Source organism: Dendrobates tinctorius, unplaced genomic scaffold, assembly GCF_039654945.1.
Source record: "Dendrobates tinctorius isolate UK_male_01 unplaced genomic scaffold, ASM3965494v1 ptg000120l, whole genome shotgun sequence".
NCBI lineage: Eukaryota > Metazoa > Chordata > Amphibia > Anura > Dendrobatidae > Dendrobates > Dendrobates tinctorius.
This window is the reverse complement of record NW_027361788.1, coordinates 9,830,001-9,852,798: the sequence shown is the minus strand read 5'-3', so window position 1 is coordinate 9,852,798 and position 22,798 is coordinate 9,830,001. Positions and strand designations below refer to the sequence as shown.

Sequence of the window (22,798 nt, the reverse complement as noted above, 5' to 3'; positions counted from 1 at the left end):
AGGGGAACAAAAGTTCCATACATTAGATGTAAGAAGAGCCATAGTACAATATATGTCAGTAACTAGTCAGTGGAGGAAAGATCAGTCCCTTTTTGTAGCCTTTCAGGGTAGTAGAAAAGGGCACGGGGTAGTTAAGAGTACCATTGCCAGATGGATCAGGGAGGCCATTATGTTATCCTACTCCGCAAGTGGCGCTCTGGTTCCAGAAGGCATCAAGGCTCACTCCACCAGAGCCGTGGCTACCTCCTGGGCAGAGAAGGCTGAGGTATCGATTGAACAAATTTTGTAAAGCCGCTACTTGGTCCTCAGCTTCCACCTTTTTTAAGCACTACCGACTTGATCTGTCTTCCTCTACTGACCTAACCTTTGGTAGAAGGGTGCTGCAAGCGGTGGTCCCTCCCTAAGGTGTCTTATTCTACAAAAGTCTCATGTGTGCCGTCATGGGAGTCGGGAAAACACCAAGGTTACTTACCGGTAGCGGGTTTTTCCGGAGCCCATGACGGCACCTGTATATCCCACCCCCCTTTCACTCCTTTTGGTGTGCACTATAGTTTGGGTGTTTTTTTAGTTAGATATAATGTGGTGATAGTTTTACCATGTGTACTAACCCGGGGGGGCCTCATGCTCTGTAAACCAACTGAAGCGAGGGAGAGGTACCGCCCTTTTATCTTCAGTAGGGTTCCTGTCCTGACTGGGCGGATCCCCTCTCTCGTGTGTGCCGTCATGGGCTCTGGAAAAACCGGCTACCGGTAAGTAACCTTGGTGTTATGGCTCTTGCCACCCAAGTGGAAGCTTATCTGCCTGGGCCAAGATTCTTCACAGGGGCATCATAGCAGAAGCTCCTAAAGAGGAGCTAGCGGATTTAGCAGACCAGATTGCTCATGTTGGTAAATATCTCTTAAATACCTCCTTAGATGCAGCCGCCTGTTCCGCAAGAGCTAACCGCAACATTATTGCCATTCGACGTGTCCTTTGGTTAAAAGCATGGAGCGCAGATCCAGCCTCTAAAAAAATCTCTCACTGGCCTTTCGTTCCAAGGTTCCAGACTCGTTGGGGCCAGGCTGGACCAGATTATTTCGGACGCCACCGGGCGCAAAAGCACATCCTTGCCCCAATCCAGACCCAGACGTCCCTTCAATAGGAAAGGACCTCTGCCTTTTCACCCCTTTCGTCCTTTCTTGTCCTCAGGAGCCTACTCCCAGCAGGACCGTTCATCCACACAGGGGGAAAGAAGGAAACTTTCCTTCAAACCTACTCACTGGAAGCCCAAGGGCCACCCCTCCAAGCCCTCTGGGTCCCGCAGTCACAGATTCTCCTCTAAATGAGGTTTCACCCCCACCCTTCTCTTCAGGGACGCTTGGTTGTCGACGACGCCTGGGTCAGGGAGATCATTACATCCGGCTACAACATAGAATTTTCTTCGTCCCCAGGAAGACGTTTCTTCCTCTCTCGCCCTCCAAAACAGCCCTCTCTGGTCCAAGGGCTTCTCAAAGCTGTCTCTTCCCTGCTAAGCTCAGGAGTGAGTGTACCTGTTCCTTGGCACAAAAGGTTTTCAGGGTTCTACTCAAATCTGTTCGTAGTCCCGAAAAAAAGACTGTTCCCTTCGCCTTATCTTGGACCTCAAGCAGTTGAATCGCCACCTTCAGATTCACCACTTAAAAATGGAGTCCTTGCACTCGGTGATCGCTTCCATGGAGATGGGGGGAATATCTTTGCTCTATAGACATTCAGGATGCTTACCTGCACGTCCCTGTTTGTGTACAGCATCAGAGGTTCCTTCGGTTTGCCATACAGAAGCACCAATACCAGTTAACGGCTATCCCATTTGGCCTGGCGTCGGCCCCCAGGGTCTTCACTAAGGTCATGGCCATCCTTCGTTCCAAAGGGATTTTCATAATCCCTTATCTCGACGATCTCCTGGTCAAGGGCCCGTCTCGCCGAGACTGCGACCAGAGCCTCCAGATCACTCTGGACACGCTGGTCCGTCTCGGTTGGATTATCAACAAGGAGAAGTTGACCCTGATCCCAACTCAGCGTCTCATGTTCCTGGGCATGGAACTCGACACCATCCAAGCTCAAGTCTTCCTTCCAAAGGAAGTTCCTATCTCTCTGACAGGGAATCAAAACCCTAAAGTGCCCAGTCCCTCTTCCCCTTCGGTTCTGCATGAGAGATCTGGGGAAGATGATCGCCTCCATGGAAGCAGTGCCTTATGCCTAGTTCCACACCCACCCCCTCCAGCTGGCCCTCCTGTCTACCTGGGACAGGAGCACACTTTCCCTGGATCATCCAGTTCTCCTACCTCTCAATGTAAGGCAGTCTCTCACTTGGTGGATGCTTTCCGCCTCTGTCCTGCGTGGGAGGTTATTTCTCCCTCTCCCATGGCATGTCATTATCACTGATGCCAGTCTTCAGGATTGGGGAGCGGTCTTCCTCCATCTCACAGCACAGGGTCGCTGGAACGTTCAGGAAGCCCTCCTCCCAATCAATCTCTTGAAGATCAGGGCAATCCTTCTTGCCCTCCTCCGCTGGCAGTCCCTCCTCGCGGGCAAAACCAGTGCGCATTGTCGGACAATGCCATAGCCATGGCTTATATAAACCACCAAGGTGGGACTCGCAGCAAGCAGATCATGGCAGAGGTAGCAAAGATTCTGCGTTTGGCGGAAAGCCATGTCCCCGCCATATCAGCCAGTACGTAGCCAGGTCCCGGGAGCCGATGACAGTCGGTTGCGACGCACTTGTGATCCCGTGGTCCCAGTTTCAAATGCCTTATCTGTTTCCACCTCTTCCCTTGATTCCAAGAGTTGTGAAAAAGATAAAGGCAGAAGGGGTCCCTGTTCTGTTAGTAGCTCCAGATTGGCCACAGATGGCCTGGTATGCGAAGCTGGTGAACATGCTCTCGGACGTCCCCTGCAGGCTTCCAGACCATCCAGATCTATCACAAGGGCCCCTCTTCCACCTGAATTCTCGGTCTCTGAATTTAATGGCATGGCCGTTGAGGCCGCGGTCCTGAGAGATGCAGGTCTTTCCCACAAGGTCATTCAGACCATGATTAAGGCAAGAAAACCGGCATCATCAGGCATCTATCACAGATTTTGGAAAGCCTCCTTTCGGTAGTGAGGACAACAGTTTGTTTCCTATGACTTTTTCTCTGCCCTCCGTTCTTGGTTTTCTACAGATGGGTCTCGATTCCGGCCTTTCCCTCAGTACCTTAAAGGGTCAGGTGTCTGCTCTGGCTATCCTCTTCCAAAGGGATCTGGCTTCCCTTCCCCAGGTGAAGACCATTCTTCAGGGCATCGCTCACATAGCTCCTCCTTACCAGTCTCCGGTCGGTCCATATGATCTAAATCTTGTCTTGAGCGCCCTCCAGCGTTCGCCCTTTGAGCCGATACAGGATATTTCCTTTTCCCTCCTCTCGTGGAAGGTGGCCTTCCTGGTCGCCATCACCTCTATTAGGAGGGTCTCCGAGTTGGCAGCATTGTCCTGCCGTTCTCCTTTCCTGGTTTTGAACCAGGATAAGGTGGTCCTCAGACCGGTTCCTTCCTTCCTGCCAAAGGTAGTTTTTGCATTTCACATCAACGAGGACCTCGTTCTCCCTTCTGTGTCCCTCTCCAGTTCATCCCTTGGAGAGATCCCTCCACAAGTTGGACTTGGTCAGGGCCATTTGAGTCTACCTTGCTTGGACTGCTTCCTTCCTTCAGTCCGATTCCCTGTTTGTCGTCTCTGAAGGTCGTTGGAAAGGGCTTCCAGCCTCCAAATCCACCATTGCTCGTTGGATTCGTTCAGCGGTTCTGGAGGCATACTGCGTTCAGGACAAACGGCCTCCTCAGGGAGTGAGGGCTCACTCTACCCGGGCTATGGGAGCTTCCTGGGCCGTTTGTCACCAAGCTTCGCCCTTACAGGTTTGCAAGGCCGCAACCTGGTCGTCCATCCACACTTTCGAGAGGTTTTACAAGGTCTATACTCGCGCCTCTGCTGATGCAGGCTTGGGTAGGAAGATACTGCAGGTGGCGGTCTCCCACTGGCCAACCTAACTACCCTTTTATCTGCATTTCTTTCCCACCCTTGGGACTGCTTTTGGACGTCCCATGGTAACCTGTGTCCCCCAATGAAGCAAGAAAGAGGGATTTTTGGTACTAAAATCTTTCTTGGCGCCATCATTGGGGAACATGGCACCTCCTTTACTGTTGTACCGTGTTGGCCAATGTGCCGTTGTTTGGTTGGTACATAGGTTGAGTTGTGTATATTTGCTCCTACTACTGCTTTAGCACCAACTGAGTTGCCTTGTGCCTGTCGATGGGTGTATACTGCTGAGGAGGGGCTATTTTCCTTATTTGCATAGTGTCAGCCTCCTAGCAACAGCAGAATACATCCATGGTAACCTGTGTCCCCCCCAATGAAGGCTCCAAGAAAGATTTTACGGTAAGTACCAAAAATCCCTCTTTTGTGGCTTAACCTCCTTATGGAGTGTCAATGACTGCCTTCTGGACATCTGTCAAGTCAGCAGTCTTTCCCATGATTTTGGAACCTACTGAAACAGACTGAGGGACCTTTATAAATGCTTAGGAAGCCTTTGTTAATCTAATTTACTGAGATAATGACTTTTGGGTTTTCATTGGCTGTAAGCCATAATCATCAGCATTAACAGAAGTAAACACGAGATAGATCACTCTGTAATGACTCTATAGTAAGAGTTTCTCTTTGTATTGAAATAAACTTTTTGATATTCTAATTTTGTGAGAAACACCTGTATATACATCATGGCGATCACTCGCACACAGTGGGCGATGTCTGGGCATTCGCCGCTGGTTGTTCACCTGATGGGACAGTTGACAACCAGCACTCACTGTCCGCACGGCTCGTGGTAGTTTAACCCAATAAGAGCTGAGATCTATATCGATTGTTAGAAGACAGAGGGAGGGGGGGACCCCTTGCCGTCTGATTGGTGCCATCAAGAGGGGGTCGATCATTGCCATGGTGACCCCGACCGATGTTATGATGACATCCGGGTCACCAGAGCTAGCAATCTTGTTACTGAGCATGGTGGTTCAAGCCCGTCAGTTCAGCACTGACCGTTTATAAAGCATAGCATTTATATTGAGTAGATTCTTGTTCATCAACATTCTACCAGCACTATACGTTCTGGAAAATCCTCACTTCCCAGTATGCTTGCTTTTATCAAATCCGAACTCTATTATGCCTGTATGCTGTTTACAGCTGATTTAGGACCCTAACCCCCTTACCTCCTTGGGTATGTATGTAGTCAAGGGGAGGGTAGAATGACTGGTAAATGTAGGGGACTGTCCATTAGCTTTTGATTTAGCTTTATAATGGTGGGATTTATGTATATTTTTTAATATATAATAATTTATAACTTTTTATTTTAATAATTTTCCAATGTATTCTCCTCTTCATTGTTTCTTTTGTAGGAGCTGCCTGCAAACAGTGCCCTCCTGATTTACTTATCTGCCACGGGCGTCTTTCCTACAGGTCGCTCTGACTATGAAGGTACGATAAAGGAATGCTCCCTGTCAATCACAGGGCTCCAATTCTCTTTATTCCATGCTGTGCGGAGCGCCTCACTGCTGGAGCAGCCTGACCTTGCATGTACAGGACTGCTTGCCTTGAGCATTGCTAATTTGCTGCTTTGTAATCCAGGCCCCTCCAGTGGTGCAGGGGCTAACACGACATTCATATCCTAACATGGCACTCACTGCTCATCTGTCTCATCACATTTCATTAATGCAAAGCAGTCAACTTCGAAAACCCATAACCGCAGCTTTTTTTTTTTTATTATTTTTTTATTTTTTATTTTAAAGCGTTAGCTAAATAGCACTAGGAAAACTTAAGTCTTAGAGGTAAAGCATTAAAGGGGGTTTCAGGGATCTTCTATGGTGGAAGTGGGGGATTAATTTGCATTCTCATCGTAGTCACTTGCTCCAAGTCCTCACTATACAGTGACCGCTGCTGTAATCACATCCTGGCACGTTGAGTGACAGCCTGCGTTGCAACGTGTGTGCGGAGAGGGATGGTTGGCCAGGGAGCAGGAGAGTGATCACAGTGCTCTCTGCATTGCTTTGATGTTTGGAAGCAGGCAGCTGCAGAGAGGATAGAACTTCATTTTCTCTCTGCAGCTGGACTTCCAATTAGAATGCTGAACATGTTTAAAGTAGCAAAGCAGCTTTTTTTTCTCACCGCCAGAGTGGTATCTCTAATATCTGTTCCCTGCCTCTGTAGAGTAAAATACCAGCTGATGTCTTCCGCTCTTGTCCCACTGCTCCTGTATCGCCCAGAGCGGGGAACTCAGGTCGCCGGGCTGCTTTGGATTCAGGGGGTCACGGGGATGGCAGCTGTGTCCAGTGCCTATGCAATAGTAGTTAAAAATAAAAAGATAAAAAGTAAAACAAAAATTAGAAAGTTTGTGACGCCAGTTAGAGTGGTTCGGCTGTAAGATGGCCGGGTAGGTGATGATGGCGGTACAGGTGTTTAACCCCCTCCAACTAGGGCTGGCCCCCAGAGATAGTGATAGGGGTAGCTGGTGCAGTGTAATAAGGCAGGAGACAAGGAAAGTCACTTGATCATTTACAGAAGTCCAGATGCAGTTTCAGAGGATGGAATACAGCTCTCACCAGGCTTAGTCTGCTCTGCACAGTGGGAGTTATCTCTCTCTGCCGTGATGCCATGAATCACTGTAAAATTCCTGCTGCTCTAATCCCTTCAGGGACAAGGGTTTCCTGGAGTCTGAAACATGTACTCATTGTTTTTTGCCCCGGCAACTTGCAGCATAACTCCTATGTGAAGCACCTGTTTGTAATCTCTCACTGATTCTGTGTTGCTGTAGTTTCCTGGGAAAAGATACTTCACTGTTGGTTGTGTAAACCACACAGCTTCTCCGCTTACTACCTGACTCTAGAAGCCTGGATGGCCTAGGGGCTGATACCCTGATCCTTTCCAGCGCTATTCCTGGAGAGAGAACTTGCTACTCTTCCATGGACGTTTTCCATCCTCTCTACACTCTTTTCTCAGACTAAGCCCCGCCCCTCCCAGTTATAGAACCCTGTAAAGCTCTAAGCTTCAGGCAAAGTAAGGGGAGCTGGGTAAATTGTGTGTACAGTTGTCTTCAGCACAGAAAGCATAACGTCCATCATTTACAATGCACATATAAAATAGTACATATTTAACCATTTTGTGGCGACAAAGACACGGCGCGAGACTCCCCCCATCTTTTGACTCCATCTCTTGACTGACCGGAAGTCAGTTAACAGTCACAAGCTCTTAAAGTAAATCTAAAAGATCCTCATCCTGACTCTCATAGACTTGCATTCAAAAGTGACCTTCAGTCCTCCAAGACAGCGGCTGGTAAGTATATTACTAGGCCAGGGAAAAATGATTAGTGATGCCACTCTGGCGGTGTAATAAAAATTTTAAAAAATCATGTTAGTCTCCTCGGCCGCTTGTATCGCTGTTGTTCAGCAACTGCAACACATGGAGAGATTGTCTTAACAGCCGCAAGACATGCAGGCGTGGGGACTCTAACATATTTTTAGAGTACGCTGAAAACATGCAGTTACCGCCTGAGTATGCTCCGGTAACACCTTACCCGGGCACGTTCGCCCAACACTAATTCTTCTGAGTTTTGTTCTCCCCACTGCTGCCCTGCTTTATTATCTGAATTGCTCCTGCTCTTTAACCTTGGGGTCCCAGGCTCGTCTTATGGTGAGCTGGGCTGCCGAGACGTCATCTGTGTGCCGCAGAGATGACATCATCTGCCTGGTGAGTGAAATGGGGCAGCGAGGAACCCAGACACTCAGGAAATGCGCACAGCTCCTGTCCACGGCCAGAAGGCACGGATTTTGGTTGGACAAAGTGATACTCATCTCTAGCATGAGGCATATGTAAAATGTCTGGCCAATTTGCACCAGAAACACCGAAGATGAAAGGTAGATGAAGGGAACAGCCACCTCATGTAGGTATATGACTAACGCATTTCACAACGAGCTGTTTGACCCATGATCTTGAAACACAACAGATATCAAATATCTGCATCCATAAATCACTTCCATCAGCTGGACTAAACATGCATTCCTTTATCTGAAGCATGCTATCCATTGCCACGCTCCAGTTTGCATGGCTGAACACCGCTGAGCATGGCACAGTTATAGATTTACAGCAGGAATGATAACCGGCCACTTCATGGTCTGCAAACTTAGAGGAGGATATACTTATTTTTTATTACTGTGGCCTGTGTAGAGTTCTGCTGGTTACTTGTCACACAGTTTTGTTTCTCTTTCATACTTCAGATTATTGTAGACACACGGCCATGCACCGTAAAGGGATTATATACCATAGCCACCAAATTTAGTTAGAACCGGGTAACCTAACAAATGTGATGGTGGTGGTTTCATGATGTTGGGGTGGGGAAGGGTGAGAGGTTGAATTTTAATATGCCTTTTTGTTTGTACTCAAAGAAGATAATCCCCACCGGAAATGTCTGGCAGAGATCTGCTGATCAATTTGCAGGACCCTGGTCCAACGATGGTCTGGTCTGTATTCTGTGGCTGCTTAACAAGAGCCTTTCCATTCTCCTCTTACTTGCCAGCATAACCCGATTCTCTTCTGACTAGCCAGCCCGGTGCAATTTCATCATTTCAGTGTGAGGCATGCATAATGCCATGTCAGGACGGCTAATTAGAAGAACTGTGGATGTTGGGGAGTAAGAGGTGATTCACAGAGCTCATGTTCAACAGCCACAGATTAATAACCTGGCCACTACGTTTTTTTACACATCTCTAGTGTCTGGCAAGGACTTACTCCCATTTCCCTACTGAGAAATGGCAGTCATGGGACGAGAGAGGGAACTGTGTGGCCAGCTTATAGCGAATCTGAACACAGAAAATGTTCAAATAAAGCTGTTAAATATCTTGAATACAGTATGCTATGTTGTCTGATATTGCAGTTAAGGCTAAGAAATATATAACAAAATCTTTGTGTCCCATGAAGTCAGTTGTCTCTTCCTTATTCTTCTCCCTCTTTTAGTCCTCACTCTTTTCTCCTTTTTATTCGCCTCGCTTTTATCCTTTTTATTCTCCTCCTCACTCTCTTCACCTTTATTGTCCTCCTCAGTCTTTTCTTCTTATTCTCCTCCTCCTCACTTTTCTCCTTTTTATTCTTCTCCTCACTCTTTTCTCCCTTTTGTTCTTCTCCTTACTATTTTCTCATTCTTCTTCTCCTCCTCACTCTGTTTTCCTTTTTATTCTCCCTCACTCTTTTCTCCTTTTTATTCTCCTCCCTCACTCTTTTCTTCTTATTCTTCTCCTTCTCACTGTTCTTTTTACTCTCCTTCTCGCTCTTTTTATTCTGGTCCTCCTCAACCTCCTCGTCCTTCTTTTTCTTCTCATCCTCCTAGTACTTTTTTTTTTCTTTTCAACCTCCTCGTGCTGCTTTTTTTTCTTCTTTCCTTCCCGCCCTCCCACTTCTTGTGTGTAGCTGTAAGAGTATGTTTCCACGGTCAGAATTTGCTGCAGATTGGACGCTGCGTACAGCCAGCAGCGTCGATTCTGCAGCGTCCAGATGTTACAGCATAGTGGAGGGAATTTTCTGAAATCCCATCTCCACTATGCGTACAAAGATGCAGATGGCAGACCCGCGTATATGCACATGGGGCGCATCTTTATAGACCGCAGCATGTCTATCCTGCGGAGACACTCAGATAAATAGCAATATTCTATGTATAGGATGTGGCGAACACATGCAGAATCACCACGCGTACATAAGGGGACAGCGCTTTGGGCGGAGCATGTGTCCGCTGCGTCCAAAGCGCTCGGAATCCTGACCATAGAAACATACGTAAGGCTACTGGCTACAGCAGGAGCTTTTTCCTTGGCATTTACTCTGTCGCCTCATTGGGGGACACAGAGCCATGGGTGTTATGCTGCTGTCCACTAGGAGGCGACACTATGCATAATCTGAAAAAGATTAGCTATGGCTCCTCCTCTGCAATATACACCCCTGGACTGCGTCAGCCTTCTCCAGTTTTTGCTTAGTGTCGCAAGGAGGCACACCTAAAGAATTTTTTTTTTTTTTCCGTTTTTTTCTTCCGGATGACGGATGAAGAGAAGTGGGTCTCCTGTGAGACTCCCGGCATGGCTCCTTCCTCGGCCCCCTATTATGGGGTGCCCAGTTTAAGTTGAGATGGCGGTTCCCCATGTAGCTCCTTCCCCAGTCCTGCGGGTGCTGGTTAGAAGTTGAGACCCCCCCCTCCTTCCCCAATTCCTTTTGGTCTTGCGTTGAGGTCGAGGCGAGGAGGAAGCCCCCTGATGGTGACAGCAGCATCCTCCCTAATTCCCCTCTGGGGGTATTAGGTTGAGACGCCTCAGGTAGGGTCTGTACCATGGCAATCTGCACAGCATCCAGGGACCCCAGCCAGCTGCGGACTCCTATCGGGGCCGGGGGAGTGTGGGCAGTCATAGCACATACAGACACAGGGCTCCCTGCGCCCCTGTCTCTGAGGCAGCATCAGTTCTATAGCGCCTCAGGGGTACCCATCACAGGGCCCCGCTTCCGATTGTGGCCCCACCGCTAGCCTGCCTTTCAGTCCAGGGGGTCCGGTTAAAATCCGACCCCTTCCGGACTACCGTGCCGGCCTGGAGCCCTTTCTGGGCATAGGTGTCTAATTTAGGCCGCGGCTTCGGCTTAGCTGAGGTCGCCGCCTCCTGCCCGCCCCCCGGATGACAAATGACTCCACAGTGTCATAGGGCGAATCGAGGCAGAAAGGCCGCGTTTTTACACATCTCTGCACGCTCTTTCTCAGCTCTCCGCCCCCTTCTCCGTCAGCAAGCATCACCAGCCAGTCTCCCGGGGGGCACAGGACGGTGGATTTTCGGCGCTGGACCTAGGGGCACACTGGTGGGGTAAGATCACAGCTCGGTGTTATGATTGAGTCACCGTAGGAGGCAAAAATAGTAATGCTAGCTAAGTCCAGAAAACCAGAGAAGTTGGCAGCTATCGGATTGCAGACCCCTGAACCTATCAACACAACTAGCAGTAGCCGTGGGGGGCTCCTACGATGCCCTAGGCCCCTCGATCACAGCCGGAGGACTACATAGCCTAAAGACAGAAAGGGAAATCTAAACTGCCCCAGAGCAGACCCCAAAGTAAAAGGCAGCCCCCCACTTATAATGACGGTGAAGCAAGAAGAAAGAACAAAACACAGACAAAGATAGAATGAGCAAAGATGGGGCCCACGCTAGCTTAGATAGGAAAGGACAGGAAGGCTTCTGTCTGCAATCCGTGAAAAACCCTATGAAAATAAGAGCCAACAAACTGACAGTAAAAAGGCCCTGAAGACGCTAGGCTTCAAAAAAGCTATGTCAGTACTCAGGAATATTCTGAAGACAGAGCAACAGGCAAAAGGAGATTCAGCTCACCCCAGCAGGGAATGGCAGAATCCAGAAAAGCAAGTAAAACAAAACACTAATGCAAAAAGGCAAAGCAGAAATCTTAGCTTTAGATGAGCTGGAATCAGACTGGTTTCCTAGAAGTCCACAGAGAAGTCACCCGCAGGCCAGAAGGGCGTCGGCAGCCTTATATCCAGTCATTAACTCCTCTCAGCCAGTCATCATCATCAGCCCCAGGTGTTTGACAATCAGGCTCACTACCTTTCTTCACCAGAAGAGGGAGTTCCTCGGGCCTCAGTAGTGAAGGGGAAAATGAACTCACAACAGCTCGGGTTTTTGTGCTCGGCTGTGAATCCGGATTCCCTGTAAGGCTCTCCTATAGGTTTCCCCTGCATATCCACCCCTGTAGGGGTCTCTCATAGCCAGCCCTTCCGCGCTCTGAGCACTATGCCAGGCTCAAGGTACAAGAGAACCAGGCAGGACTGCTTTTATGCATTCTGCACAGCCTGCAAAACCACTCTCCCCAGTGGCAGCACGTACCCCCACTGTCTGGACTGTATCCAGAATACTGGGTCAGAACCCCAAGAGGCTCCTACCAATGCTTCAGCGGCTGCTACCACGCCGGAATGGGCTACCCTGATGTCGCAGTCTATGATGCAGTCCATAGATAACCTAACCTCCACATTACTCCAGGCTCTGCAGGGTCATGTCTCGGCTATGAGCGTTACCTAGCAAAGGGACAACGCCGCTCAGGGACAGGCCGTTTCTGGCTCTCCCAGACGTAAGTGCACCCACACGTCGCGTTCCTCTGCGTCATCCCATAGCACACGGTCATCCCCCTCCAGGGAGAGACACCGTAGTTCCAGGTCGCCTAGACCGTCCCCTACCAGAGACAGACAACGCAGATCTCTGCAGGGACCCACGACAACAGAAGACCTCCGCCCTAGCTCGCCCACCAGGGAATGCCTTAGCGATACGCAGGATTCGGAAGGCATCTGTGACTCTGACTCAGACAACGAAACGGAGAGGTCTCTGGTCCCTTGTCCCCCTAGCAATACAGCACTGGTTGAGGACATAATCTCTTCCATCCATCGGGTGCTGGACATTCCGATCCAATCCCGGAAGCCCCAGAACACAAGATTTGCTTTTTAGGTGTTCTGAAACCACCTAAGGTCTTCTCTAACCACCTGGAATTTCAGGCGATCCTTACTAAGCAGATTTCGCAGCCTGAGAAGAAATTCACCAATCGCAAATATTTGGAGGCTAGGTACCCCTTCCCACAAAAGGACACCAAGCAGTGGAGAGATCCACCCGAAGTGGACCCCCCAGTCTGTAGACTAGCAGCACAGACCTTCCTCTCACTGCCAGATAGCTCAACCCTCAGGGACGCAGCTGACCGGCAGGTAGAAAGCATGGCTCGTTCAGTTTTCGAAGCGGAAGGGGCCTCCCTGGCCCCCGCGTTCGCTTCAGTTTGGGCAGCCAAGGCCATTCTGGCTTGGGCCAGAACATTGCAAGATGGCCTCCAAGCTTCAAATCCTGAGCTGTCGGACCAAGCGGTTCAAATAGCAGTAGTAGCAGATTACATGCTTCATGCAGCCCTGGATTCCGCAAGAGGTGTAGCGGGGATAGCAGCAAACGCCATCACAATTCGGCGTATCCTCTGGCTGCGGGAATGGAAAGCGGATGCAGCCTCAAAGAAGTCCCTCACGCATCTCCCGTACCTCAGTGGACTGCTTTTCAGTGAAAAGTTGGACACAATGATATCCAACGCCACTGGGGGTAAGAGTACCTCTCTCCCTCAACTAAAACCTAAACGCACGTTTGAACGGCGTAACCATACACAATTCCGATCCTTTCGGAGTTCTTCGGGCTGGTCCGTCTCGCGTCCAGCACAAAATCGTAACCGCTCTTCACGCAGGGACAACCCACAGGCGTCGCAAAGGCCGGACAGGACCTGGCAGTCGAAAGCAGGCCAGGCGAAACCCAAGGGAGGAAAACCTCAGAATTTCGCCTCATCATGACTCACTAACTCCGGAAGACATCCCACCAGTAGGCGGACGACTTCTACTCTTTCAGCATGTCTGGCTGCTTATTACAGAAGACAGGTGGGTCAGGGAAATAGTGTCTTCCGGATACAAGATAGAGTTCACTCCCAGTCTACCGAACCAGTTCTTCCTCTCTGTTTCACCAAAACCACCAGACAAGGCTCGTGCCTTCCACCAAGCGGTCTCCTCTCTCCTTCAAGCAGGAGTCGTAGTACCGGTTCCCGCGGCCGAACACTTCCGAGGGTTCTACTCCAATCTATTCGTAGTCCCCAAGAAAGGAGGCAGCGTCCGGCCCATACTAGACCTAAAACAACTCAAAAATATGTACGGGTCTGTCACTTTCGCATCGAGTCCCTTCGGTCCATCATTGCCTCCATAGACAAACAAGACGCATACCTGCATATACTAATTGCTCCCGCCCATCAAAGATTTCTCAGGTTCGCGATCAACCAGGACCACTACCAGTTTGTGGTTCTCCCGTTCCCAGAATGTTTACCAAGATCATGGCAGCCACCATGGACGTTCTACACTCCAGAGGCATTGTAGTCGTTCCATACCTGGACGACCACCTCATCAAGGCTTCCATCTTCAAGGACTGCGAGGTCAGCGTCTCAATCACAATGGACACTGAGTCACCTGGGCTGGTTAGTCAACTTACAAGTGTCATCGACTACCCCGAGTCAGTCTCTGACCTTCCTGGGGATGCTGTTCGACACCTCCAGGGGTCTGGTGCTCCTTCCCAGGGACAAGGCACTGGCTCTCCGTCTAGGAGTTTGCATACTCCTCCGCAATCCTCCCCGATCTCTCTGGTTTGCCATGAGTCCTCTTCATGATGGCAGCAGCGATGGAGGCGGTATCATTTTGCCCAGTTTCACCTCCGGCCTCTTGAACTAGCCATCCTCAAGTCTTGGGACAGGAATCCCTTCTCCCTCGACAGGGAGTTCCGACTGACATCGTCAACCAGGAGGTCCCTACACTGGTGGCTCAAGCCAACTTCGCTTGCAAGGGGAAAATCCTTTCTCTCAGGTCAATGGAAGGTCCTGACCACCGATGCAAGCCTGACAGGTTGGGGTGCGGTGCACCTAAATCACAGGGCACAAGGCAAGTGGTCACCAGTGGAAGCGACCTTGCCCATCAATATCCTTGAAATTCGGGCCATCTTCCTGGCACTGAGAGCCTTTCATCACTTGCTGGCAGCCTCTCATATCAGGATACAGTCGGACAATGCCACAGCAGTGGCATATGTGAATCACCAAGGCGGGACCCACAGGCGATGAGAGAAGTGGCACATATACTCCACTAGGCGGAAGACACTAGGTCGGTACTCTCTCCTTTCACCAGATCTGCCATCGTTGGGGGACCCCGGACGTAGACCTAATGGCATCCCATCTCAATGCCAAGGTCTCCAACTTCATGGCCAGGACACGTGACCTGCGGTCGCTTGGCGCGGATTCCCTGGTTCAGGACTGGACCCAGTTCCAGCTTCTGTACATTTTTTCCACCCCTCCCCCTGATCTCCAGGGTCGTGAGGAAGATCAAACACGAGGGAGTTCCAACCATCCTGATCGCGCCGGACTGGCCCAGACGTACATGGTACGCAGACATCGTACAACTTACAGCAGACGCCCCCTGGCGTCTCCCCGACCGTCACGACCTTCTGTCACAAGGTCCGTTCTACAATCAGAGCTCGGGGGCTCTCAATTTGACGGCGTGGCCCTTGAAACCTGGGTTCTAACCCAGGCAGGGCTCTCACCGGATGTCATTACAACCATGATCAGGGCAAGGAAGCCAGCCTCCGCCAAGATTTATTACCGTACCTGGAGAGCTTTCTTTACCTGGTGCGAATCTCGCGGACAGGTCCCACTCCCTTATTCCCTCCCGAAGGTACTTGGGTTTTCTTCAATCGGGCCTGGACGCCAGGCTATCCCTAGGCTCGCTTAAGAGCCAGGTGTCAGCACTTTCAGTGCTTTTTCCAAAGGCGTATTGCTAACAAGCCGCAAGTAAGGACCTTTCTCCAGGGAGTTTCCCGATTAGTTCCCCCCTACAGACGTCCACTGGAAACGTGGGACCTCAACCTGGTCCTGACAGCATTGCAGGCACAACCTTTTAAACCCCTTAAGGAAGTACCACTCCACATTCTGTCGCAGAAGGTGGTTTTTCTGGTGGCAATCACCTCGCTGCGCAGGGTGTCTGAATTGTCAGCACTCTCCTGCAGACAGCCCTTCCTAGCCTTTCACCAGGACATGGTGGTTCTCCGTACAGTACCATCCTTCCTTCTGAAGGTTGTGTCCAACTTCCGCCTCAATGAGGAAATTTCACTGCCATCCCTTTGCCCGGTTCATAGAGTGGAGAAGGATCTGCACACGCTTGACCTCGTCAGGGCATTGCGTATATACGTGTCTAGGACTGCACCCTTCCGGAAGTCTGATTCCCTTTTCCTTCTTCCGGAAGGCGTTCGCAAGGGTCTGCCGGCTTCCAAAGCTACCTTTGCCAGGTGGATTAAGTCCACCATACAAGAGGCTTACCGACTTAACAATTCTCCTCTTCCGGCTGGTATCTCGGCACACTGTACGCGGGCAGTAGGGGCCTCCTGGGCCATTCGGCACAACAAGTGTGTAAGGCGGCCACTTGGACTAGCCTACACACGTTTAACGAAACACTACAGCGTTCATACCCAGTCCTCAGCGGATGCGAGCCTGGGTAGACGGGTTCTGCAGGCGGCAGTGCCCCAAGTTTAGGGACCTGCTAGCACAATATTCGTCCATTGCTTCCCACCCAGGGACTGCTTTGGGACGTCCCATGGTTCTGTGTCCCACAATGAGGCGACAGAGTTAAGGAGATTTTTGTGTACTCACCGTAAAATCTTTCTCTTAGCCTCTAATTGGGGGACACAGCTCCCACCCTGTTGCCCTTACGGGCCATTGTTTACGGTTGAGTTCTCATATTGTTCTTTGAGCTCGTACATAGTAGCCGCCTTACAGGCATGGTTATGTTGTTTTTGTTATGTTCCTCCTAATGCTTTTGCACAAAACTGGAGAAGGCTGGCGCTATCCAGGGGTGTATACTGCAGAGGAGGAGCCATAGTTAATCTTTTTCAGATTATGCATAGTGTCACCTCCTAGTGGACAGCAGCATAACACCCATGGTTCTGTGTCCCCCAATTAGAGGCTAAGAGGAAGAGATTATACGGTGAGTACACAAAAATCTCCTTTTCTTGCAGTCAGACAAAAATGTTACTAAATCCCTATGTTCGTCGAATAGTGATGAGCGGATGTGCTGGGATTGGGCGTTATCCAAGCATGCTTGGGTGCGAAGTGTCTTCAGGGTGCTTGAATACTATGTTTGAGTACCGCACCTGCATGTCTCACGGCTCTCAAACGGTCAAACATAGTGTTTGAGCAGAGCGAAGACACTCGGTTACCGCCTGAGCATAATCGGATAACCACCTCATCCCAGCACGTTTGATCATCACAAACGTTGAATATGCAGCAGGAAAACCAAGCCCATGAAAGACAAAGTCTAAGTTCACACTACGTGTTTTTGCAGTGTTATTTTTTGTAAATTTTCAGTTGCGTTTTATGGTACCAGCAAAGTCTGACATTTCAGAAATCCCATGCACACACTTTTTTTTTTTTTTCTTAACATCTTGATTTTGTGCTTTGTGGGTTTTTTTTTTTTTTTTTGCACAATGGAGCATGTCACTTCTCTCAGCGTTTTTTTTCAGCAATGGGTGTTGAAAAAAACAAGTGCAGGTATCTAGCTTTGCAGTTTTTTTTGGTGCAAAAACCTGATTCTCTGGTATAAGTCTTCTTTTTCAATTGTAAACTTTATAAGCATGCACAAGAGACAAATCTAGCATGTCAAAACTGCAGCAAAAACCCAAGGAAAACTGCTTTTTTTCCTGCAGTTTCTTTCCTGCCAAAAATCAGATTTTGCTGGATTTTGCTGCAGAAAAAACACTGAACAAAGTTTAGTGTGCACTTACCCTAACTGCAAAATTGTAAATAAAGTCCTCAAAGATGGAAAAAACTTTTTTAAGCTAACTGGAACCCTGGTGATCTATTCTAGACACTTGCTGTTTTTAATAAATTACTCCTTATTGTCAAGTGCTAGAGTATTTGACAAGTGTTGGCGATTGTGTGTTGTGAGACAGAGCCTCACATGCCGCATGGATCTCTTAGGATTTCTTTATGGCAGTATGTTGGGGTTTGGAAATATACTGATTACCGTATGTTTGTACTATTTTATTTTACTCTTTAAAAAAATAACTAATAATCTAATGTCACATGGCTTTGTGCGTTCACAGGTTGTCATATTCATTTGCTCAGGGGTGCAAGTCTTTCTGTACATTTTTATGCAATTAATTTTTATTTATTTTTTTTTATTTTTTTTTTAAGTTTCCCAAACTAAACAAACGAAAAACAAGTTTTTCATTTTCTCCATAGCAAATAGTATATGGGCAGACTGCACCCTTGACCCTGGAGTCTGACATTTCAAGCTGCCTGGGTGGTCTGCATGATGCATGCGAAGGATGGGGAGGTTTCTAGCTGAAGCTGCTTTGTTGCTAAATCATTGCAGGTCCTTACGATTTTGGAGGGGTCCTAACCAACAGTAATCGAGATGTGGTCAATGGTGACGCTTTACACAAGAGGAATCAGACTTACAAAGAAATGCACTGGTGAGGGGATAATCTCGTAGTTGTCATCTTGGCCATTTGTGCCTATGTATCAGCTATTATATTGTTGTGACTGAGTGTACCTTGACTAAAAGGCTGGGGCTATACACAGACTATGGGCACCACACAAGTCGCACGGTCAATGTCTGCTGAAGATTGATGCTATTTAGCAGCGTAATGTATGTGAATGGGATTGTATTGCGACCTGCAAGCAAGGGGCCACTGGTCAGAAACAGTTGGAGTTTATGACTTGTTGCAATCACAGAGTGTGTATGTATGTGTGTATGTGTGTGTATATATATATATATATATATATATATATATATATATATATATATATATATATATATATATATATATATATATATAAAATTTTAATTTAATATTGTTGTATTTCCATGCTTTCAGGACTCGTGTAGAAAGCCTGATAGTCCTGCTTCCCTCAGTTTTTGACAGCTGTTTTTTGTGTGTAGGTAGAGCTGTTAATCACACTGTATGGGCCTGGAAAGCAGGACTCACAGGCTTCTTCTGAGAGTCCTGACAGCAAAATACCAATGTATAAAAATATTAACTCCCAGGTCGTAGAAATCTTAAATTTTCAGGAGTTACGGAGAGAGCCTGAGAGTCCTGCTTCCCCCGTGCCCACATTGATTGACAGGTCTGCATATAGTCCTACCCCTGTACAAGAACTGTCAATCACTATGAGTGGGGGTGGTGTCATTATATCTTGCACACACGTGATCTAATATGGCCTAGAAATAAAAGAACGGGTAAGACTGCACATGTCATCGGCACAATCTAAGGGATCACTTGTTTGTCATAGATCAGAGGCGTAGAACGATAATGTCTCTTGTTGATCATAGTCTGATCGGGGGACTTGTCCGCTGTGGATTATCCTCCTGCGAATGGTGTGTAATGTGAATTAGGACCGCTTTATTCTGATGCGGCACACGACTAGCCCTCCATCGCATAAATGCCGGGGCTTAACCATATTTATTGTCATACTGTCCAGCTTAATCCGCCAAGGTCCGGCATACAAGTTACTGAACCAATTGTTTTTCTTCTAGCCTTCATCCTGGGGATCTGTACCCTTACACCAGGAAACCCTTATTTATTATTGTGGATTCCTCGAACAGCGTGGCATACAAGGTATTTTTGTGTTATTTGACTTTCATGTTTTTTCTTCTTTTTTTTTTTTTTTTTTTTGTGATCAGATGTGTTCACACATATTAATTGAAACCTTATGGGACTAATAACACATTTGGCAGATTCAGCAACTTGTCAACAATGTCAGAAGCTGCATGCATTGTCTCTATTTAAAAACTGGAACCAGCGCAGATCATGTATTTATGGCATGTTGTGCATTTTTGATATGCCGTAAGCATCTCTGCTGGTAGCACATCTTTGGATTTTATTGCTTCTTTTGCAGGATTTTCAGTCTGACAGAGTAGCTCTTGGACCAATATTTAACACACAAAGTGGTTTGCAAAAGTATTCACCCACCACCCCCTTTCATCTTCATTTGAAGTTCCATGTTGTGAAGTAGCAGAAACATGAAAAATGTTGTCTTTCTTTTTTTTTCCTTGGGAGGGTTTGAATCCGTTCATGTAAAGAACATGCATACAAATGTGAACAGATGTGGGGTTTTTTTTTTGTTTTTTTTTTGTTTTTGTAAAGCAAACCACAAATAGGACAAAATAACTGAACTTCAGTGTGCATAACTATTCACTCCCCTAAAGTCAGTACTTTGTAGAGCCTCCTTTTGCGGCAATTACAACTTACAATTCACTTTAGACAAGTCTCGGAGCTTTCCTCATCTTGTGACTGGGATTTTTGCCCATTCCTCAAGTCAAAACTGCTCCAACTACTTCATGTTGGATGGTTTCCTCTGGAGAACAGCAATCTTCAAGTCTGACCACAGATTCTCAATTTGATTAAGATCTAGTGTGTTACTAGGGCACTCCAAAACATTTGCATGTTTCTCCTTGTGCCACTCGAGTGTTCCTTTAACAGTATGCTTTGGGTCATTGTCTTGTTGGAAGGAGAACCTCCATCATACTATGAAATCACTGATAGACTTAAACAGGTTTGGCTCAATAATATCTCTGTATTTTGTACCATCCATCTTCCCCTCCACTCGGAACATTCTCCCAGTCCCTGCTGCAGAAAAACATCCCCACATCATGATACTGCTACCACCATGTTTCACAGTGGTGATGTTGTTCTTGGGGTGTTGCGGTGTTGGTTTGGCACCAGACAAAGCGTTTACCATGGTGGCTAAAAGTTCAATTTTGGCCTCGTGACAACAGCATTTTCGTCAATACTTTAGGGGAGTCTCCCACATGTCTTTTGCCAAATTCAAAACGAACCTTACATTTTTTGTTTGTAAGTTGAGGCTTTTTTCTGCACACTCTTCCATAAAGGCCACGTCTAATGGAGTGTACTGCTTATTATGGTCGTATGGACAGATAGCTCATGAACAAAAAAATAATTACTAAAAGATACTTTATTAACAATTCATTTAAAAGTTGAACAAAATCAAAAAATAGGCACAAGAAATGCTGATCAGTATTTCAAAAAATCCATCTTAATCATAAATATATACATTAAATCACAGTGCCATTTGAGGGATGAACACTCTATTTGACCCTATAGGGCCCTATAACTTCCCCCTACCTGACAGCGGAGGTTGGCACCCTCTTGGAATGCAAATGGCGCCCACGCTCCACGGCAGCTGTCCCTGCTCACCCTTTTGAGTTCTATATATGCAAAATACCCAAATTCAGGAACAGCAAATGGCTGGGTTCAATAAATCAGTCAAAAAACAGGTACCTCATGCCAAAAACCACCATAAATAGGAAAAAGGGTGAAAGCAGTAGCCGGAAAAAACAAATACTTTTTGGGAAAAATGTGCATGGAGGAAAAAATATTAAACTATACTGCTGGTCCCTATTTAAAGATAACCGTGCCTAACAGCAGAGCTGTTTCACACTAAGTTGTTCTGGTGCCCCCCGCTCCACGTAGGCTATCCCTTGCTGACCCTCTACAGTGATACCAGGTCTTTTAAATAAGGGGGTATATAGGGACTATAAGGAGAACAGACAATTATTACCACCAAAAATCCTCCAAAAAAATCAAGAGGTAATACATCACACAAATTTTATGCAGCAAACAATGGCAAATGATGATTTTAATTTCATGGGAGAACCGGACTCTTATCATTCATCCGAAATATACAGGTTCTGACCTCCTTCAAACACAGATACCAGCCATTTCAAAGGTCATTTACATAAATCATCATCATTTTTGCTCCCATAAAAAATAGGCTATTAACACCGTTCATATTGCTCGCATTCCTCTATTGCACTATGCCCCAAGAAAGATCAGCCAAAAATAAGTGTAAAAAACTTAGCTCATCACTGATAAGATCTCGCCTCGACGCGTTTCCCTCCTAGACAAGGAGTTTATTAGGAGGCCCATGATGCTATTATATGCTCCCTCAGAGGATCAAATGCTGCGCCTGGTTGCAGGTGTCTGAGTGTAGTAACTAGCTCTCATTTATAGTTAACTCCTCACTTAATTCAAACAGTGGGGTAAGGGGTCATAATGTTACCACCCCATACATGTCTCCACTTCCATTGTTGCGCCTGTGCTAAATTATGCCAGACGTACGCGGTGTATTGATTTTTTGTTAATCTTCTATTCTAGTCTTGACATGCGCATTGATATATTGGGGACGCGCTGAAATATCAACGCAGGCGCAGTAGAGCTCCCTTGGTGCTTAACAGGAAACGGAAGAAGGAGGATGAGGTACCTCTAAGGTTTAATAAGTAAGGTCTAGGAGGGAAACGCGTCGAGGCGAGATCTGATCAGTGATGAGCTGAGTTTTTTACACTTATATTTTGCTGATCTTTCTTGGGGCATAGTGCAATAGAGGAATGCGAGCAATATGAACGGTGTTAATAGCCTATTTTTTATGGGAGCAGAAATGATGATGATTTATGTAAATGACCTTTGAAATGGCTGGTATCTGTGTTTGAAGGAGGTCAGAACCTGTATATTTCGGATGAGTGATAAGAGTCCGGTTCTCCCATGAAATTAAAATCATCATTTGCCATTGTTTGCTGCATAAAATTTGTGTGATGTATTACCTCTTGATTTTTTGGAGGATTTTTGGTGGTAATTGTCTGTTCTGCTTATAGTCCCTATATATACCCCCTTATTTAAAAGACCTGGAATCATTGTAGAGGGTCAGCAAGGGATAGCCTACGTGGAGCTGGGGGCACCAGAACAACTTGGGGTGAAACAGCTCTGCTGTTAGGCACGGTTATCTTTAAATAGGGACCAGCAGTATAGTTTAATATTTTTTCCTCCATGCACATTTTTCCCAATAAGTAATTATTTTCCGGCTACTGCTTTCACCCTTTTTCTGTTGAGCCGCCATGGATCAGGGGCGCCATTTGCGTTCCAAGAGGGTGCCAACCTCCTCTGTCAGGTAGGGGAAAGTTATAGGGCCCTATACGGTCAAATAGAGTGTTCATCCCTCACCTGGCATTGTGATTTATTGTATATATTTATGATTAAGCTGGATTTTTTAAAAAATACTGATCAGCATTTTTTGTGCCTATTTTTTGATTTTTTTTTTTCTCAATTTATAAATGAATTGTTAATAAAGTATCTTTTA

At 47.2% G+C, this 22,798-nt stretch overlaps 1 protein-coding gene across 3 annotated transcripts in view; it reads left to right on the top strand.

Annotated features, from left to right (window-relative positions):
- Positions 1-22,798, top strand: part of SCAI (suppressor of cancer cell invasion) — a 175,882-nt gene that overhangs the window by 89,307 nt on the left and 63,777 nt on the right. For all 3 annotated transcript variants that reach the window (XR_012234999.1, XM_073590731.1, XM_073590732.1), the window contains exons 11-13: positions 5,428-5,506; positions 18,018-18,117; positions 19,182-19,263. Coding sequence is in view for 2 of the 3 variants with exons in the window: in XM_073590731.1 (XP_073446832.1) it covers positions 5,428-5,506; positions 18,018-18,117; positions 19,182-19,263 (261 nt within the window). In the remaining variant the exon portion in view is untranslated. The remainder of the gene's footprint in view (positions 1-5,427; positions 5,507-18,017; positions 18,118-19,181; positions 19,264-22,798) is intronic.